General features: G+C 47.1%; 1 protein-coding gene across 3 annotated transcripts in view; it reads left to right on the top strand.

Annotated features, from left to right (window-relative positions):
- The window catches only part of ST6GAL2 (ST6 beta-galactoside alpha-2,6-sialyltransferase 2), an 85,334-nt gene that overhangs the window by 21,700 nt on the left and 42,394 nt on the right, over positions 1–21,240 (top strand). For 2 of the 3 annotated variants that reach the window (XM_047854374.1, XM_047854373.1), the window contains exon 2: positions 19,873–20,867. In XM_047854374.1, the coding sequence (XP_047710330.1) occupies positions 19,922–20,867 (946 nt within the window). In that variant the 5' untranslated portion in view covers positions 19,873–19,921. Of the gene's footprint in view, positions 1–11,239; positions 11,340–19,872; positions 20,868–21,240 lie in introns of those variants that run through there. The other variant, XM_047854375.1, reaches the window with a different exon arrangement.

Raw genomic sequence — 21,240 nt, forward strand, 5'->3', positions numbered from 1 at the left:
TAAGGAATGTCTGAGAGGGATGCTGAAGCTGGCTCTTAAAAGGTGACAGGTCATTTCAAAGACATGCAGATGTGTGCCTGGCATCAGTCACATGTGGCCCTGGGGTGACCCCAGGGATTAACATGTTGTGGTGCAGGTTGGTTTTGTTAGCGGTGACAGGATTATGAGATTGTGGTCAGACAGGCGTCAGCGGGTAGTCTGGGGCAGATTCCTGCCCAACCGCCTTGGAGGAGCATTTAGAATGCAGTGGCCCATTCTTACCGGCCTCCCTGGCTTCAGGCTCATTCACTGGCCCTGGCAATGCCAAGGGCAAGGGCGAATGGCCCAAGGGGGAGTGTCTGCAATGCAGGCTCAGCGGCCCTCCTCCTCTGATTCTGATTCAGGAAGTCACAGTGGGACCCAGGAAGTTTTCTTTTTAACACGCAGCTCTAGAGATTCTGGGATGGTACCAGGCCCTTGTTCTATAACTTCTGTGCTGTCTCCACCAGCAAGAAGAAAGCACCGGCACCTAATAATGATAATAGCTCTTCCTAGCTTTGGCAGAGGTTTAATCCAGTACCACCAGGCTCCACCATTGGCAAACTGAGGACCCAGACTTCCGAATACTTGCCAGTATATTTCCCTCAGGTGCATGGTGCCCTTAAGGGATGCTGCCCCGGTGCCTGGGATGCCACCTTGTGGTGATCTGCTCTGCAGTCAGCTTCAGAAATACTGTGCCTTAAAGAGGGGACCACCTATGCTCCCCAGAATATTTGGGACTCCATTGGAATGATTCTACAGATGCTACAATGTAGTAATTTTATTCTTCAGATTTCTCCTTCCCAATTCCTGCAGGATTCTCTTGGGCTACAGAACTTTAAAATACTCCGGAAGTAAAATCTGTGATCCAATCTATTTGGTATCATTAGATGACAGGGAATGCATTGTGAGTATCTGCCTCCAGTTACCCTTGCAACACAGGTAACGTGCTTCATTTTCGTACACCGTGGGTTCCTCTTTGGTGGGAAAAAAAAAAAAAAAGTTGGAGTCCTTGAGTCCTTGTAAGGTCTGTCCTGGCTTTTGTGAAAACTCCCTAGTCTCCAGGATGGAGGGAGAAAATACAACCACTGATTTCATGTTCTTTGGCTTTTCTAAGACAAATGGCATTGACATTGTAAGCCATGAACTCATGATTCTATTACTGTATTCACTTATTTTGGGGTTGAGGGAAAACCAAAATGTATTTTATGCGTTGTATTAATTAGACTTAAAATAGCTCACTTACTTGTTTTCTTTAGTGTGAAGCCAGTTTTCTCAATTACCCTGTCTCCATCTAGAAAATGTGGTTTTCTTATATGACCTGCCTCCGTTTAGCGTCCACATCATAAAGCACAGTGAAATTACGTTCCTCCGGGTGCACAATTCTCAGTGGTTTCCACTGAGAGCTGATATTTTGTTTTCTTATAAAATGGGGACTGAAGTTTTTACTAAAATGAGGGGGGCAACCAAGTCAGAATGCTTTTCTAGCACATAATGCAGAGTAAACCCACAGTAGCCCACATGGCTTGACTTGAACTTTACATTCTGAAGGCAGCCAGAACATACTTGAGGGTGCATTCTTTTTTAAATTCAAAGTAATAACTCCACACTGTTGAGAGCTGAATTTGAGCTGTAGATTTTTATCAAAGTCATCTGACATTTTAAATAAATTTTAGATTGGTGAATTCAGTGTTTCTGTGACAGAGATCATAAACGTTTTCCTTGTTCCAAAAGCAATATGAGGACTGTATATTTGTACTGTAGTTAATGCTGTGTTAAGTCAGTGTAATGTAGCTGCTGCAAACATTTGTAGAGCAGAGGAGAAAAAGCCTTTATTTAAATCTTGCCAAGAGCAGAAATAAAGTGAGCAAATGCACAGTGGAGTGAGAGAAAACATAAATATCCATACGGTTTTATTACCGTGGTGCCCTGGTGGTAGCATCTCCTTTACGCTGCATGGAATATATGGTGCTGTTGCTGATAATTTTATGTCTGAGTGTGGGCCTCACAAGAGATGTTTGTTGAGTGAATCAATGTTGGATCAGTGCTCTCTTTTTCTGTTAACAGAACTTTCACTTACCCAGCATGGAAATTAGGTACAGATAGCCTAAATGTACTACTACTTGTAAATTTCCATAAGAGTAAGAAATAAAAATAAATGAACATAAATTCTCTTTAATAGTGAAATGTTCGTGGCTGACGCAGGTACCATGAAGACAACTTTAGAAGTTATTTTCACCGTAAGTCAGGCAGAGAAAGACAAATACCACATGTTTTCACTCATGTGTGGATCCTGAGAAACTGAACAAAAGACCATGGGGGAGGGGAAGGGGGAACAAAAAAAGTTACAGAGAGGGAGGGAGGCAAACCTTAAGAGACTCTTAAATACGGAGAACAAACTGAGGGTTGATGGGGGGTGGGGGAGAGGGGAAAGTGGGTGATGGGCATTGAGGAGGGCACTTGTTGGGATGAGCACTGGGTGTTGTATGGAAACCAGTTTGATAATAAATTGTATTTAGTAAAAAAAAAAAAAGTTATTTTCACTAAATTATAGACTCGTGAAGGATAAGACGGTGTTGTCTTGTCCTTTTGATCCCTACCACATAGCACAGTGCCTGGCATATAATAAAGGCGTAATGCGTGCATTGTGTGTATATGATGTGGTGTGTGTGTGTGTGCACGTGCGTGTGTGTGTCTCCATCAAGGGTAGGTGGGCAGCTTACATGCCATGGCTTATTACCAAATTGGATAAAAGAGCTTTTTGCAGCCCAGAGAAAAGTTACAGCTGGAAGGAAGAGGGGCTGGGGCAGGTGGGGTTAGATGACCAGAGCATTTGTTTAGCATAGATACTGGACCAGAATTCATCAGAACGATGTATGATGCCTGTTGTCGTCCCAGAGACACAGTCTTCAGACAGCATCTTTCATCTCCGTTGAGGTGCTATTTTCCGGTGTCATCCTGGTTGCTTTAAACTCCTATTCTGATAATTTTGCCATGACTCCGGTCTCACCCTACCCTCCCTCTGTACTTTTCTGTCCCTGCCATGTCGGGAGTGGGGCTGGTCGGTCCCTCTCCAGGGCAGATCTGGGTTTCCAGCGTCTGGCAGCGATGCCTTGTTTGTAAACTTCTGGTCCTGCTGGAGCCCTGCAGAAGTTTTGTGCCATCCGTCAAGGCTGGGTGCATGTGGACACGATATTATTTTCACATCTCTCCCTTTTTCCTCATTCCATCTATGACCAAATAAACTTCCAGAAGTCATAGTGCTAAGTTCCCATTTCCCAACTGTGTGTGGTTGACTTTTAGCTAAAACTGTCTACTGACTCTGATGGGGAGGCTGAAACCCACTGCATTTTATTTGTCATTAGATGTGATAAAGACATTAAAATTATAGTGTTTCTCCCAAGTTCTTGATAGTATATTTCATAGAGGCCAGCGTTTCCGTATCATGGTGTGTTTGGGGATTAAGTAACAAGGGGTTTGATCTTTGTGAAGAGGAGATATTGTGTATCTCTGCCCTTACCCAAACCACAATACAGGCATGCAGATTCCCACCTGCCCTACCCCTCACAGCTCCTATTTTTCCACTTGAAATGCACCTGGCCCCCAACTACATAATTCTTGCCACCCATTTGTTCTCAGTTTAAATTTTACTGCCACCGTATGATCCTCCCAGGCTCCCCAACCTAAGTTAGGCCCCAAAGTCTTTTGTCTTACAGTCCCTCCTTCATTTCCCCACCTTGTTCCTGGAGTGGCTGAGAACTTCCTATGTGCCAGGCACTGTCTAGGGAGTGAGGAAGGACAGGTCCCCCTCGTAGAGCTTACAGCCTGTTGGAGAAGGATAGCATTAAACAACAACATAGCAGGTGGTGAGCAGTACCAAAAGTGAAGACAGAGCCGGCTGAGAGAGGTCAGGAGGAGGAGTATTTCAGGGAAAGCCCTTCTGAGTAGAGCAGAGACTTACATAAAAACTGGGAGGAAGGCAGGTCAGCTTCTAGAGGATGGCCCCAGGCAGCAGGAAGGGCCCAGGCAGGGCCCCAGCCCTGCAACAGGTGGGAGCTGAGTGTGCAGGAAGCTGTAGGGGCCAGGAGGACGGAGGAAGGCAAAGGGAGCAGTGGTGTGAAATGAGGACAGCAAGGGGCACCTGTGTCAGTTACGCCTCTGACTCTTGATTTCGGCTCAGGTGATGATCTCATGGTTTGTGAGTTCGAGTCCCGCATCAGGTCCCATGCTGACAGTGTGCAGCCTGCCTGGGTTTCTCTCTCTCTCCCTCTCTCTCTGCCCTTCCCCCACTTGTGGTTGTGCTCTTTCTCTCCCCAAAATAAGTAAACTTAAAAAAAAAGTGAGGTTGGGGTGCCTGGGTGGCTCTGTCGGTTGGGTGTCCGACTTCAGCTCAGGTCATGATCTCACAGCTCATGGGTTCGAGCCCCGCATCGAGTTCTGTGCTGACAGCTCAGAGCCTGGAGCCTGCTTCGGATTCTGTGTCTCCTCTCTCTGCCCCTCCCCTGCTCACACTCTGTCTCTCTCTCTCTCTCTCTCTCTCTCTCTCTCTCTCTCTCTCTCTCTCTCAAAAATAAATAAATATTTTTAAAAAATTTTAAAAGATGAGGTCAGCAAAAGAAGTGGAGGCATACCACATACGGGAGGTAAGGGGGGAGGGGCGATTGACAGCAGGTAACTGGCTACATTAAATTTCCATCATAAGAGTTTCTTTCTGTGGCCTGGAGCACGCACAGAGGGAAGGCAGGGTGCCAGCCGGGACACCGGTTCCAGGGCTGTTGCACTGGTGCAGGCGAGAGGTGGTGTGGACCACTTTGGGGCGGCAGAGAAGGCAACCAGTTGTGCGAGTGCAGGTATGTTTTAGGATTGGGTATATCTAGGTCAGGTCAGGGCTGGTGGTTGGGATTGGACATAGGTTTAAGTGGAAAGAAGAAGCAAGAGTAACACCAAAGTCTTTGACCCAGGCAGCCCGGCGAATGGCTATGCTGGTTACTGGATGGGGAAAGGCTAAGGGAGGAGTAGAGAGTAACAGGTGTTTGGTTTGGACACATGAGGTTCGAGATTGCTAGGAAGCACAGAAGGGGGGTAGTTGGTTATATATAGGTTTGCAGTTCAGAGGAGAAACCAACACGGTGGATATAAATGTGGGCGGCACCAGGAGATAGAAAACGTAGCACAGTTGTATCCGTACACTTACGTAGCAGGTGTGTATGTTGAGTCCACATCCAGAAGTGTTCAAGAAATGCAAACTTATCTCAATGCAACTTAAGCTGTATTTTGAGACCCCATTCCACCCAGTGTTGGAAAATCAAACTACCAATTCAGCCAACCTTTTCTAGTTGAGTAAATTAACCAAAGTTGACATTAACGTGGGTGATTTAGGTTTTTTTTCCCTCTTCTAACTTAGATAGCTTCATGACTTCAGGGAAATTGTCTAGTCCTTAGCATGCAGGTGCATGCATTTTGGGCTGGCTGGGCTTGAACTACCTGCCTGGCCTTCTGCCTTGCAGTACATTATAGTACAGCTCCCTCTACTGTCCCCCTTCCATCTCGTGCCCGTGCCGCGCATCCCCTCTGGGTCTGTGGGTTCTGTCTACTTTGGAGGCCACAGTTGGTTGACATTAGAAACCATCTTCGGGGGCCCTGACCAGTGCCCAGTTGTTCTGTTTCAATTCCCACTCTCCTTTTCCATCAGTTCAGAGATCTTTCCAGTCTCCCTTTGGACAAGAGAAAACAGGCTCAGCAAGTATTCTTCCCAGTTTTTGTCCTGCCCTTTCCCACCCCTTGAAATACAGCTTTTGAACTTTATTTATTTCTTTAACATTTTTTAGTGTTTATTTCTTTTTCAAAGAGAGACAGACAGAGTGTGAGTCAGGGGTGGGGAGGGGAAGCAGAGAGAGAATCCGAAGCAGGCTCCAGGCTCAGAGCTGTCAGCACAGAGCCTGATGCAGGGCTCAGACTCATGAACCGTGAGTGAGATCATGACCTGAGCTGAAGTTGGATGCTTAACCAACTGAGCCACCCACGTGCCACTATTTATTTATTTTTTAATTTAAATTTTAGGGGGTGGCTCAGTTGGTTAAGCATCCACTTCTTGGTTTCGGCTCAGGTCATGATCTCATGGTTCCTGGGTTTGACCCCCACATTGGGCTCTTGTGCTGACAGTGTGGAGCCTGCTTGGGATTCTCTTTCCCTCTCTCTGCCCCTCCCCTGATCATGAAAAATAAATATATTAAATTTATTTAATTAATTTATTAATTTTAAAATAATAAATTAATACTAAAATAAATTAATTTTTAAAAACTTTAGTTAACATACAATGCAATTTTGGCTTCAGGAGTAGAATTCATTGATTCATTACTTACATATAACATGCAGGCTCATCCCAACAAGTGCCCTCCTTAGTACACCTCACCCATCTGTCCCATCCCCCACCCACCTCTCTCCATCTAATCAAAATAAGTCATTTAGCTTTTGGACTTTAAAGGCAAGAATTGACATCACCGCCTTCTGGTTCCTTTGTGACAATTTTCCTTTAGGCACTAGAGGTCTTATGTTAAAAATTTTTTTTAAATGTTATTTATTTTAGAGAGAGACAGAGACAGAGCACAAGTGGGGATCGGGCAGAGAGAGAGGGAGACACAAAATCCAAAGCAGGCTCCAGGCTCTGAGCTGTCAGCACAGAGCTTGACGCGGGGCTTGAACCCACAGACCTCGAGATCATGACCTGAGTTGAAGTTGGTTGGACACTTAACCAACTAAGCCACCCAAGCACCCCTGTTTTATGTTTAGCGTCCTCCCTCCCACTCAAAATCTCAGTCCTCCTCCTTTAGCAGTAGCTGCCAAGGTCACCAGGAAGGTCACAGGGTAAAAAGGAATGTGGTAAAAAAAAAAATCAGTTAAGACTACACAGTATCTTGCAAGATTTGTATACCTGATTTCTGCCTTTCCTGTCCTATAAGCTCAGGGGAGGGGACAGATTATATTTGATTTGCTCCACATGGTAGACACAGGACCCAGTGTGTAGGTGCCCAGTTACCTGTAGAACGAATGAATGAGTGAAGTAATGTTAAGACCAACACTGTGTTCGTAGGTACACGTGTGCTCAGATACAAAAAAACATTCGTGCTGCTGTTCCCAGGGGAACCATAACTCAGTTGACTGGTCATGCCTGGGTGTATTGGCACTTAGAAGATGTTATAAGGGTGAGCTAATCCTTAGAATTAGAAACTTCAGAAATTATTCCATAATCTGGAATTTTTTTACTGGCTTTGGAAATGGAACCTGGAGAAGCATACTAGAGAGGAAACATTTGAATCATACCTAGGTTATTTTTTCTTTAAGTTTATTAATTTTAGATTGAGAGCAAGCAAGTGGAGAAGGGGCAGAGAGAGAGAGAAACAGAGGATCCGAAGCGGACTCTGTGCTGACATCAGATAGCGCGATGCAGGGCTCGAACTCACAAACCTGGAGATGGTGACCTGAGCTGAAGTTGGATGCTTAACCCAGTGAGCAACCCAGGGGCCCCACCTAAGTTATTCTTAAGTGCACTGGGGACCTTCTTTGTTTGTCTGTTTGTTTGTTTGTTTTTAAGTAGGCTTAACCCAGCATGGAGCCCAACAATGGGGCCCAAACTCAGGACCTTGAGATCAAGACAGGAGCTGAGACCAAAAGTCAGACACTTCACTTCCTGAGCCACCCAGGTGCCCCTGGGGTCCCTACTCTGGAGTCTCATCCCAGCTTCTCAGACTTTTCCATTAGGGAGAAGAACACTGAGCTCTGGAAGGTCAGAGGGCAGAGTTGAAAGCTCTGTACCGAGAAGTTTCTTTGAAGTCTCATATTTTATGTTAAATTCAAGTTCATTTATATTTGACAACATAATATGTATATGTGTTTTAATATAAAAGTTAATGCATTTCGAAGATATGCTGCCTTCTTCTGCTACTTCTGTGGAAAATATTTCCTATCATAAGAACTTGGTGTTAGGGCATTCACAACTTGCATTTTCTCTTAATGTTTTAATAGTTTCATTCTTAAAACCAAACTTTAGGAGTGTTAAGACTACATTACTAAAGCCACTAAGTAGCCTTACAAAGCAAACTGTTGTCATTTTTACTTGCCCAGAAAAGTGTTCACCAGTCTACGATTTTCACTGGCAATTCTTCATCTGCCAAGGTGATTTTTATCTTTTTATTTACACATATATTATGGGACCAAAAAATCAACTAGGATAACTTTGACATAATAATGAAATCTAAGTATTTATGATTCCTTATATCATGGACACTGAATGAATTTGTAGGACATTGAGTTTTAAATGTTCCTACTAACACATTTTTCTTGGGCATTTTCAACAACCCTGGGAGGTAAGAAAGATACACATCATCATTGTCCTCATTTTGACTGCTTCCAGTTTTACCAGGTACTGTCCTGGCTCCCACACGGGTTAACAATGGGACTTTTAAGTCACCGCCCTGGGACTCATGTTTCTCACCCATAAAATGGGCTTCACCATAGTTCCCAGAGGGTAGGATTTGAGAGACACTGAAATAACTGTTCAGCATTTTACAAGATACCACAAATATCAGACAGATGGAGGTTAAATTATTATATGTGTTACAGATAGTCATGCATAACTTGTGGCCTGGGTGTGGGGAACAAATTGGATTGCCAGTCCCCCACATTGCTTCCCCCAACTGTCAGATCTAGACTTTGGGCCAGCTTAGTTTGGTGCTACCAAGATTCATGCCATTATCCTTGTCCCTCAGCGGACTGGGAACTCCTCTATAGGAGAATTAAGAGGTGGAGTAGAGAACACAGGACTCAGAGACTCAATCTTCTCAGGAAATTAGGAGTAAACAAGATGGCAGCCATAAGTGCTTAAGGCAGAGCCTGGGGCCACAGGGCATAGCTGTTTTTAGATACTTACAACCTATGGTAGCAACAATAGAAACTTTATTTGCATATTCTCATTAAAATCTGTTATTCTGTATCAGTCTGTTAAAGTCAGGATTATTTTCATCTTCATATGATGAAGCTGAGGCTCCAAGAGCTAAAGTAACTTGCCCCAAATCACATAGCTAGAAAGAGTGAGGGCCAAAATCTCATTGCTTTTGTATGCTTTCATAAATCATTACAGCTGTAAGTTATTCATTGCTGGATTGATGATGTTGTCACATGAGAGTCTTAACCAAAGCTGGAATCCAGGCTGGAATCTAAACGTTAGATTTATACTTTGTGCTAACAGAGGAAGCAGGGGTTATTAGCCAAAGAGATTAGGAAGTAGAGATGTAAATATAAACACAATTAGTGATTTCTCTTATTTTTACAACTCTTATTACAACTTTTATTTTTATAACTTTTGTTATGTGTAAAATTGTTATGTTTAAATATGTTCAAAACACAAAATACATAAGTTAGTTTATATACTCAGATTTAATACCTATTAATATTCTGCCTTACTACTTTGAATCTTTTCTTTATAAGAAAGGACATTTTTAAAAGTTTTTTTTTGTTTATTTTTTTAATTTTTTTTTAACGTTTATTTATTTTTTAGACACAGAGAAACAGAGCATGAACGGGGGAGGGTCAGAGAGAGAGGGAGACACAGAATCCGAAACAGGCTCCAGGCTCTGAGCTGTCAGCACAGAGCCCAACACGGGGCTCGAACCCACAAACCCCGAGATCATGACCTGAGCTGAAGTCAGACTCTTAACCGACTGAGCCACCCAGGCGCCCCCATTGTTTACTTATTTTTGAGAGAAAGACAGACAGAGAGTTGAGTGGGGGAAGGGCAGAGAGAGAGACACAGAATCTGAAGCAGGCTCCAGGCTACGAGCTGTCAGCACAGAGCCCGACCTGGGGCTCGAACCCACGAATGGTGAGACCATGACCTGAGCCTAAGTCAGACGCTTAACCAACTGAGCCACCCAGGTGCCTCAAGAAAGGACATTGTTGAGCAATGATGCAAGCACCCTCCCTCCCAGTCAAAATCTCAGTCCTCCTTCCTCAGCAGTCACTGCTGAGGTTTGTACTGGCATTTTATAACCCTCCAGAAATGATTAAGACTCTTGTGAGTTTGCTTCTGCAGCTTCTGTTTTCCCCCCAGGATTATTCTTGAGATCCACCTGTGTTGATCTATGGAGACGGATCTAAAGCAGTTGGCTTTTTTTTTTTTTTATGGTCCCTATTTGTTAAGATGTGGCTCTTGCCATAGAAAACACTCTCTTTCCCCTGATAGGCAAAACCAGTGCCCTGGTTTGAAGTTTTCTGAAAGGGAATTCTTCTAAGCACACTCTCTTCCTGGGCTCTGATGACAGCCCCAGTGTCTGGACTGAAGAGACATGTTGGAATTTGCACTCTTGGTGTTCAAGATTTTAAATCTTAATTTCCCCAAGAACTTCATTCAATTCCCCCAAAGGCAGAGTCTCCTGGGATACATATTCAGCCTGACATTAAGTTTAATAACTATTTGTTGAATTAGAGTAACATGAATTACAATAAGCTAACACGGTGAGCCCCAAAGAAGATACTTCTCGGGCATTCAGCCCCTGATGGGTTCTGCTTTTTGTGACGGAGACACCAGAGACAGGCCTTTATTTAGGCAGGGTCTGGGCCATGCTTATTAGCTGCTTGTGCTGATCTCAATGAGGGCATGTCCTTTTGGGGCCACTGAAAGAGAGGGATGCCTACTGGTGAGCCTTTATGTGTTTACGCATGGGACCAATATTCATACAGTGAAATCCATGCTGGTTATACCACTTTTTTGCTTTTACAGGATTTCAAAACCTGGACTGAAATCATATTTATGTAGCTTTCCCTTTGGGCCAGGCACTGTGCCAGTCACGTCACACGCAGCGCCTGACTCATTCATCTCACAGAGCAGTGGTGATCGAGGCAGTGTTATGACTCACACTGGATGAAGAAACTGAGGCTCAAAGGATTTATCCAAAATAACAGAGCCGGCAACGATCTGAACAGGCTGTCTGACCAACGAGCTTTCCACTCAACCATACGTTGCCTTTCCTTCTCAGTGTGGAATCATCAATGTCACTGTGCAACACTGTGTAGACCAGAGATGGTGGCCCTGATGTGCCCCTGATTGGTGCCGGCACCCTCTTGCCATCACACATGCATCCACTGCCAGTCCATATTGATGCTCTGACCCCTGTGGGGACAGGAAGGCATGCTTTTCCTATGAAAGAGTGGCTTCCACTGGTCCAGAGGCCTCCTTGGGAGAGCCACCTGCTGACCACCTACACTTTGACCCAGAAGCCCAGTTACATTGGAGGAAGCAGAGTGTAACCTTCAAGTCTCAGTGGCAGGTATGCAACATTTCATCTTCTTGACTACTAAACATCAGTGCTGAAGCTAATTTACAGCTTCAATCATGAGCCTTGGCATATTATTGGTATAAAGTGTAAATATTTGAATGCTAATTATCGTAAAACAAACAGGCCACTGTGTCCAAAGCAGATGAATGCTGTTTCAGGAAGCCAGCAGACCCTAGCTGGTAGGCAGCTTGTGTTGTCTCTGCACAACCAATAATAGACGTCTGGAATCATTTCCACCTCCCTCTGCCCCAACAGCACCTGCCACCTCATTGCAGAAAGTTCTGAAAGCTAAAAGCTGCCCAGAGTGGCTCACATATGGGAGTCCTTGCCTTTTAAACTATTTCCCATCTGCCCTGCCACTTGAGGAAAAATCTTGTATTGCTGAAATTATTTGCTCAGAAAGAGAATACCATCGTCTTAATAAGATTGGCCACCCTTGTTCAGCCGGAGCCCAACATTCCTGGTCACCTGTCTTTGCACCATGCAAATTCTCATCCCAGGTGCACTTAGCCCCGTTGTTCCACTGGCTGGAGGTGACTGACTCCCTTCCAAACCAATGTGTGCTTCAGTGTCCAAACCTACTCCCCCGCATCTTTAGTCCATTTCGCTCCTCTCTACATTCACTTATCCTGGGACAGAGACCCAAGCAGTCAGAATTGTGGTCTTCCTACCTAGATAACAAATTCCTTGAGATCTTAGACCTTCCCACCTGTAGCTGGAAATGTTAGTGAACTGGCAGCCTGTTCTGACTGGGCGAAATCCACGTGGTTGGCGTGCCCAGGCTAAGCTGTCTCTAGTAATGGCCAAGCAGGTGGATTGTGGGGAGGTGTTGATTCCAAGGCCTATACCTGGGAAGATCAGTTTCTCCAGCAGACAAAAGCATGTTAGGCAAGACGGGATGTCAGGTGGTCTGGTCAGTGTAGGGAGCTAACCTGAAATTTGGCATAATACTTTCTGGCCGAGAGAAAAAAAATCTCATTAAAATTTCAAGCATGGTGGGGGCGCCTGGGTGGCTCAGTCGGTTGAGTGTCCGACTTCGGCTCAGGTCATAATCTCACACCTCGTGGGCTCGAGTCCCGAGTCAGGCTCTGTGCTGACAGCTCAGAGCCTGGATCCTGCTTCAGATTCTGTGTCTCCTTCTCTGCCCCTCCCTGACGCGCGGGCACGCACTATCTCTCTCTCAAAAATAAATACACATTAAAAAATTAAAAAAAAAATAAATACAATACATTTTCAGGCATGGTGCAACATCCCCTGGTTTCATTGTACAGTTGGTACAAAAGGGGTTTGGAACAGTGTACATGATGGGGACCACTCAGAGCTTCAGTTTCTCCGTATGCTGAATGAGAATAACAATGTTGACTGTAGAGTTTGATACGAGGATTACACCGGGAATGAAGCATTTAACTGAGACAGTACAGATGAGGGGCTTTGCACAGGGCCCAGCACGTGGTAGGCATCTGCTGCATGGCAGCATCTGATACCGTCGCTGCTCGTTCATTCCATCTCCTGGACCACTCCTGTGACTGCTGTTCCTTACATTCTGTTCCTTACATGCTGTTCTTAAGCCAACCATACGACAACTGGTTAAATGTGTAGAGAGCCACCCACACACTCCCGATGGCCTAGGAAGGACAGCAAGCGGTGGGGCCCCTCCCGCCTGTCCCACCCAGGAGTCCGCCTCCGGGCAGTCCTGCTTATTTTATTTTATGAATTGCAGTCTTTCATTTCATTTATTTAAAACATTAATCGGGAACCTTCCATGGGGCCACCTACACTGGTTTCCTGGGAATATAAGACTGAATCTGATACGGTCCCACCCTCAGGCAGCTCCCACTGTCCCCCTCTGAGATTACTCAAGATACCACATTTTAAATCAACCAGAAGCCATGGCACTGGTTTTTTAAACTCAGGCCTTTGCCAAGAGAGCTCATTTGGGTCGGCTGGCCCTAGCATAACTGCGTCCTTCCTCCCACAGGAGATGGCGACATCTATCGTGGAGTCCAGCGGCTCCTGGTCACAAGGATACTTGGCCTGAGCCAAGCTGCCTCACCCCTCAGGGCGCCCAGTGCACCTGCAGGGCTGCCCTTGTAGGACAATGAATCAGCAGTTCGGCCGGGACCGTTAGAAAGGGGGCTGGCCCTCCCACCACCAGGCCCCACTGACCAGGCTGACCTCCTTCTTTCTGCTCTTCTGGGCATTAGCTTCAGAATGGGCTGAGACCAGAGTGAGAAAGAATGAAAGAGCGGGCCCTCCGTGTCGTGCATGTAGCAGTCTGGAGGCTTTCTTACATTTATAGAAAATGAAAAGAAAGAAAAGGGGTTATTTGTGAAAGGAGCCAATGGGGTTGTGAAGAGAGAGAAGGATTCCAGCTGGGGGTGGTACCTCCCTCTTTTCTGCAGACTTGAGTGTTTTCTTGGGTATGTGACAAGAGCTAATTTTGGAAAAACGAATCTTGAAAGCAAATGTCTCCTGACGGCTACTAAGATACATGAGTATCTCACTATAGCTCACATCCTAAATCTTCTTTATTATTTCAATGTTAAAATAAATACTTAGATTTAAGATTCTTCAGACAACTTCGACACACAAAAAAGACACGAGTGTTTCTCCGACCAACAGAAAACCCGGCCAGATGGCAGTTGTAACAGAGACCCATCCATCAAAGTGTGCTACAAAATACTCTCCATTCAAGGAAACGGGTGATCAAGCCTGTCAACCTGAGGGCTTATGAGAGGGACATCGTTGAAGTGGCAAAGGCCAGAATTAACTTCTCTCTACCCTTGAACAAAATGGGAAGCTAGCCCTCTTAACACTTAGCTGCACTGTAATGTTCATCTGCAGCTTGTGTTTCCTCACGTCATCTGACCACTTGTAATGAATTGTGCCTTTTGGAAAATGTGATTTCTCCCTCAACAATTTGAAGGAGGATTATTAACACTCTTTTGTATTATGTTTAACATCTTCCGTGCAGAAACGTGGCTCATTTCTTTGAGAATTAGTATCTGAGGGGCACCGAAATTCCTGAACAAGTGGAATAATCAAAATAATTTCTAGCAGCTGGTCATTTTGTTTTGTTTGTCTATGATCATTGCTTTAGTGTTATCCTGTTAAGTTTCCTAGAGGCCTGGCTAGAAAGGCAATAGGAATTGGGAGAAAAGTCGGAAGAGAGAAAAGTAGTTCAAGTGGGCAGAGAACGTCTACTTGGAATGTAGACCTTAGCACGGCTAAAGTAGTAGGTCATAATGTTATTACAATCGCTTTGGAGAGGGGGCACCTGGGTGGCCCAGTTGGTTAACCTTCTGACCCTTGATTTCAGCTCAGATCATGATCTCCTGGCTTTGTGGTTTCGAGCCCCACATCGGGCTCTGTGCTGACAGTGCAGAGCCTGCTTGAGATTCTCTCTCTCTCTCTCTCTCTCTCTCTCTCTCTCTCTCTCTCTCCATCTCTCTCTGCCCCTCCCCCACTTGCACTGTCTCTGTCTCTCACAAAATAAATAAATAAATAAACTTTAAAAAAAATCCCTATGGAGAGAGGGCCACGCCACACAAACGATGCTTATAATCTTGCCAGTTCTCTTCCCAGGGGACAACTGGCAGGGACTGAACTGCCGCAGTCACTAAAATCAGCCCCAACAAAGCACACGTGAACGTATGATTAGATAGCACTTTGTCATTGGCACCTGGGAACGGATGATTTGCCTGATGTAGCTCTTATAACTCCCCGATGTGATTTATATCACACCAGCTAATGATGGGAAATAGCAATGAGTATACGTTACTTTGTTTAAGCTACGTTATTATATTTTAAATATACCACGTTAGAGGAAAAAAAATGTGTTGTTTTTTTTCTTTTTCTGTTGCTTAGCTGAACATTTCTTCCTCTGGCTGAATGGTCATTTTGAGGAGAAGAATGAGCAATGGACAGAACATTGGTGATGTCCTCCACCTGTCTCTGACCTGGATTTTTATAAAGATGCTGGGGACTGGGCCCCATGATCCGTAAAATGATGTGTGTAGCGTTTTGCTGGCGGAGGATTTGCTGTTACCTTGAGATTTAATCATTTTGGAGAATGTTCCCTTAATTGGCAGCAGAAGGTTTGCAGCGACAGAGGTTGCGGGGAAGCTTTTGGATTATTAAAAGTTCAGCCTAATCATGAGTTGAGACCGTGATCCCCCTCCTTTCTATTATTACTGTGCATCCGAAGCCACGAAATCTTACCTAATGAAAAATCATCATTATTGCATTGGGCTTCCCAGTGCCTGCATGGTGCCCAGAGGGCTTCACAAATCCCACCTTTCTGCTTCCTGACAAAGTGGGCAGAGACAACAAGAGCTGCCCCAGGGTCCTGGCCCCATGGCAGTGCCTTCTCTCCTGCTTTTCTCTTTTAGGCTTGTCTTCTGACCAGAGAGCTCCTGTCATGATTCTGCCTCTCTTCCATGTCTGTCAGCTCCCCAAAGTTAAAAAACAAAATGTCTTGGCCTGCTTTGGTTGGGAACGAGGCGTTTTCTAAATAAGGAAGTCTGTATGCCTAATACCCTTCTTCCGCCCCCCCCCCCCCCCCCCCCCCCCCCCCCCCCCCCCCCCCGCCTCTGCTGCTCTGAAGCAGCTCAGGGTCACCTGGCATGGGGGTGGGGCCCTCAGCTCCAAACCCCACCCACGGCCAGAGGTTTCTAGGCCCTCCCCAAAGGATCAAGGCTTCCTCCTCATCATTTTACACACAGCAACCCTGTGCACAGCGCTCCCCTTCTGACTTGCTGTTTTAAAAACAGTCTCTCAAGCAAATGCTGGACAAAGACATCTCCACTTCCCCATTCTTCAGCAAGCCACCGACTGTGTGCCCAGAGCTGTTGTTCAACGAGAGGCAACCACGTAATGAGGACTTCTACAGCCTTGCTGTGGCAGAATAATCTCTCTGGTCTTTGTCCGGGGGTTCCTGGCATGGGGCTGCCAAAAGCCTTGCAATTTCCTGAGTGGCAGGAATATCTTTGTTATGTTCATGAGGTGACTCTTGGTGGGTCCCTGCCGAGCTTCAGGCTGGAGGCTGGTCACCAGAAAGATGAACTGTGTGTTCAGACGGTAGGGGGAAATCTCTGGATGCCAGGGCTTGGTGGAAGTTCATGGTTCATGAACATAGTGGAGTCCGGAGAGTGATGTTCTCTGACACCACAGAGAGAGGGATCCTCCCTGCAAGACCTCGAACCACGTGTATACCTTACAAAACCTCGGTAATTGTTGGTACAGGGCTCTCATAGTTCATTCTGGCAAATTATGGGACCCGAGGGGGTGCCATGGGAACCTCCCAGATGGCTAGCCAAAGAAAGGGTCCTAAGTGCATGTGGCCTGGGGTTCCCACTTCAGGCTGGTGTCCGAGGTGGAGGCAGTCTTGTGGGACTGAGTCCCTAACTGGCGGGGACCGTGCTAACTCCAGAGCTTAGTGTCAGAATGGTATTGCAGTGTGCTCATCTGGGGTAAGGGCGGAATAACCGGCATTAAGGGTGATTTTCTGATTTCCTAATAGAAATGTTGAAATACTGGAAATAGCATCTAGATCCTCAGCTTGGGCAGCACAGTTTGAAGCACAGGCTCCCGAGAAAACAGGTTTAGAGAGATCATATGGTAGACGCTACTCAAAGTGTGGTCCCCAGACTGTGTGTGCACATCTGCAAACTGTCCGTTACCAGCTCCTGATGAGATGTGTACAAAACTTGACAGTAAGCATTTAGAGTCTTTTACGGCAATTGGGCATTGCCAAGACATGCAGCAGTGGAAATATAAGAGCATCAGATTGTGACAGTTTGGAGAAAAAAAGCGATCCTTCACCAGAGAGAGCTTAAAAAGCCTTCTTTAGAAGATATAGCTTCAGTGTATATGATCAAATGGAGTCAGAACTTACTGTTAAACGTGTGAGCCCTGGAGTCACGCAGATGGGTTTTGTATGCAGTCGCTGCTGCTTGCTATCTCCCCGGCTTTGGGCAAGTTACTTAACCCCTCCGGGCTTTAGTTTCCTCATTTATAAAGTGTATTTCCTACCTTATGAGGTGCTGGGAAGACCAGATGAGCTAATCCGGGGGAAAGAGGAAGCCTAGGGTCTGGCACATAGGTTAACCATTAGTATTGTTTCTTCTGTGTTAATTTATTGGCATCAATGTTCCCAGCTTGGTGAAAGCATGTTCTGTACTCGTGTGCTTGAATTATGACCGTAAATGAAACCTGCAGCCTTGCCTTTAGGTGAATACAAGGTAAAGCGAACACGTTTTTAAAAGCCACAACTCCTCCATTGAAATGAATATTGCTTTTCATATAATCTCTGAGAGGCTGGGCTCTCCTTTCAAGGATGCCATGATGTTGGAAGCGTTTGGGGCACTTCTCATTCCACATTTCTGTTAGCACCGGCCCCCGTGATCTATTCTGAGGTAACAAAGTCCTCAAAACCTGTGTGGCTTATACCCACAACCTGTCATCATCACTGTGGCGGTAGGTAGACTGGGCTTTGGCTGGGTTCTCACTTGGGGTCGTCCATACAGTTGCAGTGAGAGGTTGGCCAGGGATGGATCATCTGAAAGCTCAACTTGACTGGACGCGCCGCAACGTGTCTTCGCTGTTCATGTTTGATGCTGGGGCTGGGACAGCCGGAAAAGCTTGGGGTTGGCGGGGCATCTTGCAGTCCATGTGGCCTTTCTACATGGCTAGCTTGGGTTTCCTGACTGCAGGGTGGACTGAGGTTAGAGAGACAGCCTTGTTGGTGGCTAGCTTTCCTCCGGATGAGCGTTTTAAGAAGTAGAAAATGGAAGCAGGGAGTGGAAACGGATCAAAGCAGTTACAGAACCCTCCTCTGAATGCAAGGACAGGATTAGACCCCACCTCTCAATGGGAAGGGGGTCAGTGAATCTGTGTCCATATTTAGTCGGCTACAGAGCCACAAAGAAAATGTGGTTTTCTTACATTGGCATATCGTTTTTTACCACCAAAGACAGAGGACAGCTTCCACAGTAACTGCGTTTATGTAGGTATCAGTCATTTTGATATGAGTTAGCTAAGTAAAAACCCAGCCATTGCATTATGGCCCCACCTCACATGCCTTTGAGTTTTAGTCACATCGATCAGCCTATGTTAGGGAGGGAAGTCCCCCTCTGAGTTCTTCATACTCTACTTTCTGAGTGTCCGATTTCTACCAATGACCCCCTCGAGCCCTGTATTGCCTCCTTACACCTCTCCTCCCTGTCCCCCCTACCTGCTATAGAGAAATCTGAAAGCAACCAGCATGGTACCCTCCCTCAGAGAACTTCACTTCTCCCCGTTTCTCACAGAGCCTGTGGCTCAAACATCCAAATACACCCTCCGGGTCCCCCATGGCTGGATGGGAGTCACTTTCCAGTTCAGTTTCCCCTACTTCTTCCAACCCCCTCACCCAAACACACAACCCCCACCCCCAACACACACATGCAGGCTCACGCCATTCTTTCAGCCAATATGTATTCAGTGTCTGCCTGTGTTGGGCACTGTGCTCATTGGTAGGTTCCAGAAAGCTCCAGTATTATTACACGTGCCTTGTATTTTTCCCTTTTGGGGGCTTTGCTTACATTCCCAAACATTAAGGGCGTTTCTTGTTACTGTTTTATTAGTATCAGGCACTGTACCTACACAGCAATGTAGCAGTAAACAGGGGCTTGAGTACTGTGTGAAGGGGAGGTTCCTTCTCCCTTACCTTTTATCTTGTCCATTTCATCTCTGCCTTCTTCGTCACCCTTTCTCTGTTGGAGGCTCATCTAGAATCAGGCAGCTTTTCCTTCATCTCCTCTCATGTTTGACATGTGAACATACTACCTTCCTGTTCCACGAGAGACTCATGATGGGGGTGAAGTCGGAGGCTACTTATTTGAGTGTATTTTTGAAGTCCACAGATAACCTGGCATCACATTCGCCCACAGTGGCTAACTGCAGACCTGGCTGAAGCATTGGTTGTTCAGGACCCTAGTGGACTTCTGGTATATTTCAGGCAGCCCCCAGGGCCTGGGGGAGACCGGGAAGAATCTGACACGGTTGTCACCCATTAAAAGCACACAGTACTACAGCTGTACAATATAGGAGCCTTTGTTGTCTGATAAAGCAGGGAAGAGAGGGCGGACGGACTCTGCTTCTTAACTCAGCTGCTTTGCTTTTCCAATGGAATTCTGTAAACCCAGTTTCAGGGAGAGGCTTTTGGGATGGGCCCCAATTCAGTAGCTGCCAGGGTGGGGGAAGTGGTTATACCTGCAGAGGTTTTCCATATATACAGCCACTCCTCCAGCTGTCTCCCAAGACTCTAGGCAGGACCTCTTGTCTGGCACGGATCCAGTGGAGGAAAGTGGGGTGGGGCTGGGGGGATATGACGCTTAAATTTAGTCAAACTTCCCAAATGATCCTGGTTTCTGATGCCCCTTCTAACCCTCCCCTGCAGAAATACTGCTCAAGCCAGATTGTCCCCAGGGGCCTCTGAGCAGGTGTCTTCCGGTGGCTAACTGCAGACCTGGCTGTTTTTCAGGTTCATTCGGCCTCCTACCGACACAAGGTGCTGACCCCAGAGACCTGCCATGAAACCACACTTGAAGCAATGGAGACAACGAATGCTTTGCGGGATCTTCGCCTGGGGGCTCCTCTTCGTGGTGATTTTCATTTACTTCACCGACAGCAACCCAGCTGAGCCTGCGCCCAGCTCCTTCTCCTTCCTGGAGACCAGGAGGCTCCTGCCCATGCAGGGGAAGCAGAGAGCCATCATGGGTGCCATGCAGGAGCCCTCCTTGCCCGAGAGCGTGGGTGCGAACAAGCGGCTGCTGGGCGGACGCCCGTCTGTCCCCTTCCGCGCTGGTCCAGGCGACCTGCCGCAATGGACCCAGGTGCAGGATGGGTTTGAAAATGACGAAGAGTTCTTTTCATCCCAGATCGGGAGAAAATCGCAAAGTGCTTTCTACCCGGAGGACGACGACTACTTCTTTGCCGCCGGGCAGCCAGGGTTGCACAGCCACACTCTGGGCACGCCGGGGGCCCTCTCCCCCGGGGACCCAGGCCGGCGGGAGGGGGCTGCACCGGTTCGCCTGGCTCAGAGAAGGCGGTCGAGGAAGCGGCAGCGGAAACCCGGCGGGAGCCCGGCGCTGGAGCACGGCGACGACGGGGACAGGCTATACTCGTCCATGTCCAGGGCCTTCCTCCACCGGCTCTGGAAGGGAAACGTCTCTTCCAAGATGCTCAACCCGCGGCTGCAGAAGGCCATGCAGGACTACCTGAGCGCCAACAAGCACGGCGTGCGCTTCCGCGGGCGGCGGGCGGCCGGGCTGAGCCGCGCCGAGCTGCTGTGTGCGCTGCGGAGCCGGGTGCGGGTGCGCACGCTGGACGGCAAGGAGGCGCCCTTCTCCGCGCTCGGTTGGCAGAAGCTGGTCCCCGCTGTGCCGCTGAGCCAGCTGCACCCGCGCGGCCTGCGGAGCTGCGCCGTGGTCATGTCTGCGGGCGCCATCCTCAACTCCTCCCTGGGCGAGGAGATAGGTGGGTCCCGCACGGTCGCCCACGGTGCGCACTCGGCCTTGTTCTTTGCGTCTGGCTGGCTGGGCAGAACGGGGGTTCTGCGCTGGATGTCTCTGACGCCAGCCGGAGAGTCTCCCGTGCTTCTCCCTCACTGGCGCAGAACGAGCCTGTTGGAGGTAGCAGCAAAGGTCTTTTTGGGGGTCGATTTGAAAGCAGTGGTGTTCCCCCTCTCCTGGCTGGCAGGGGAGTGGAAGGTCTGTGTCCTGCCCCTGGCAGCCGCTCCGAGTTCTTCTCCCAAAGAGACTGTGTTCTACGTGGCCAGGCTCCTGGCCTAGCCTGCAGAGACCTGATGAACCCCTAAGTTGTAGGCTCATGGGAGAGGAGCAAGAGGACC

The sequence above is a fragment of the Prionailurus viverrinus genome, chromosome A3 (genome assembly GCF_022837055.1).
Source record: "Prionailurus viverrinus isolate Anna chromosome A3, UM_Priviv_1.0, whole genome shotgun sequence".
Taxonomy (NCBI): Eukaryota; Metazoa; Chordata; class Mammalia; order Carnivora; family Felidae; genus Prionailurus; species Prionailurus viverrinus.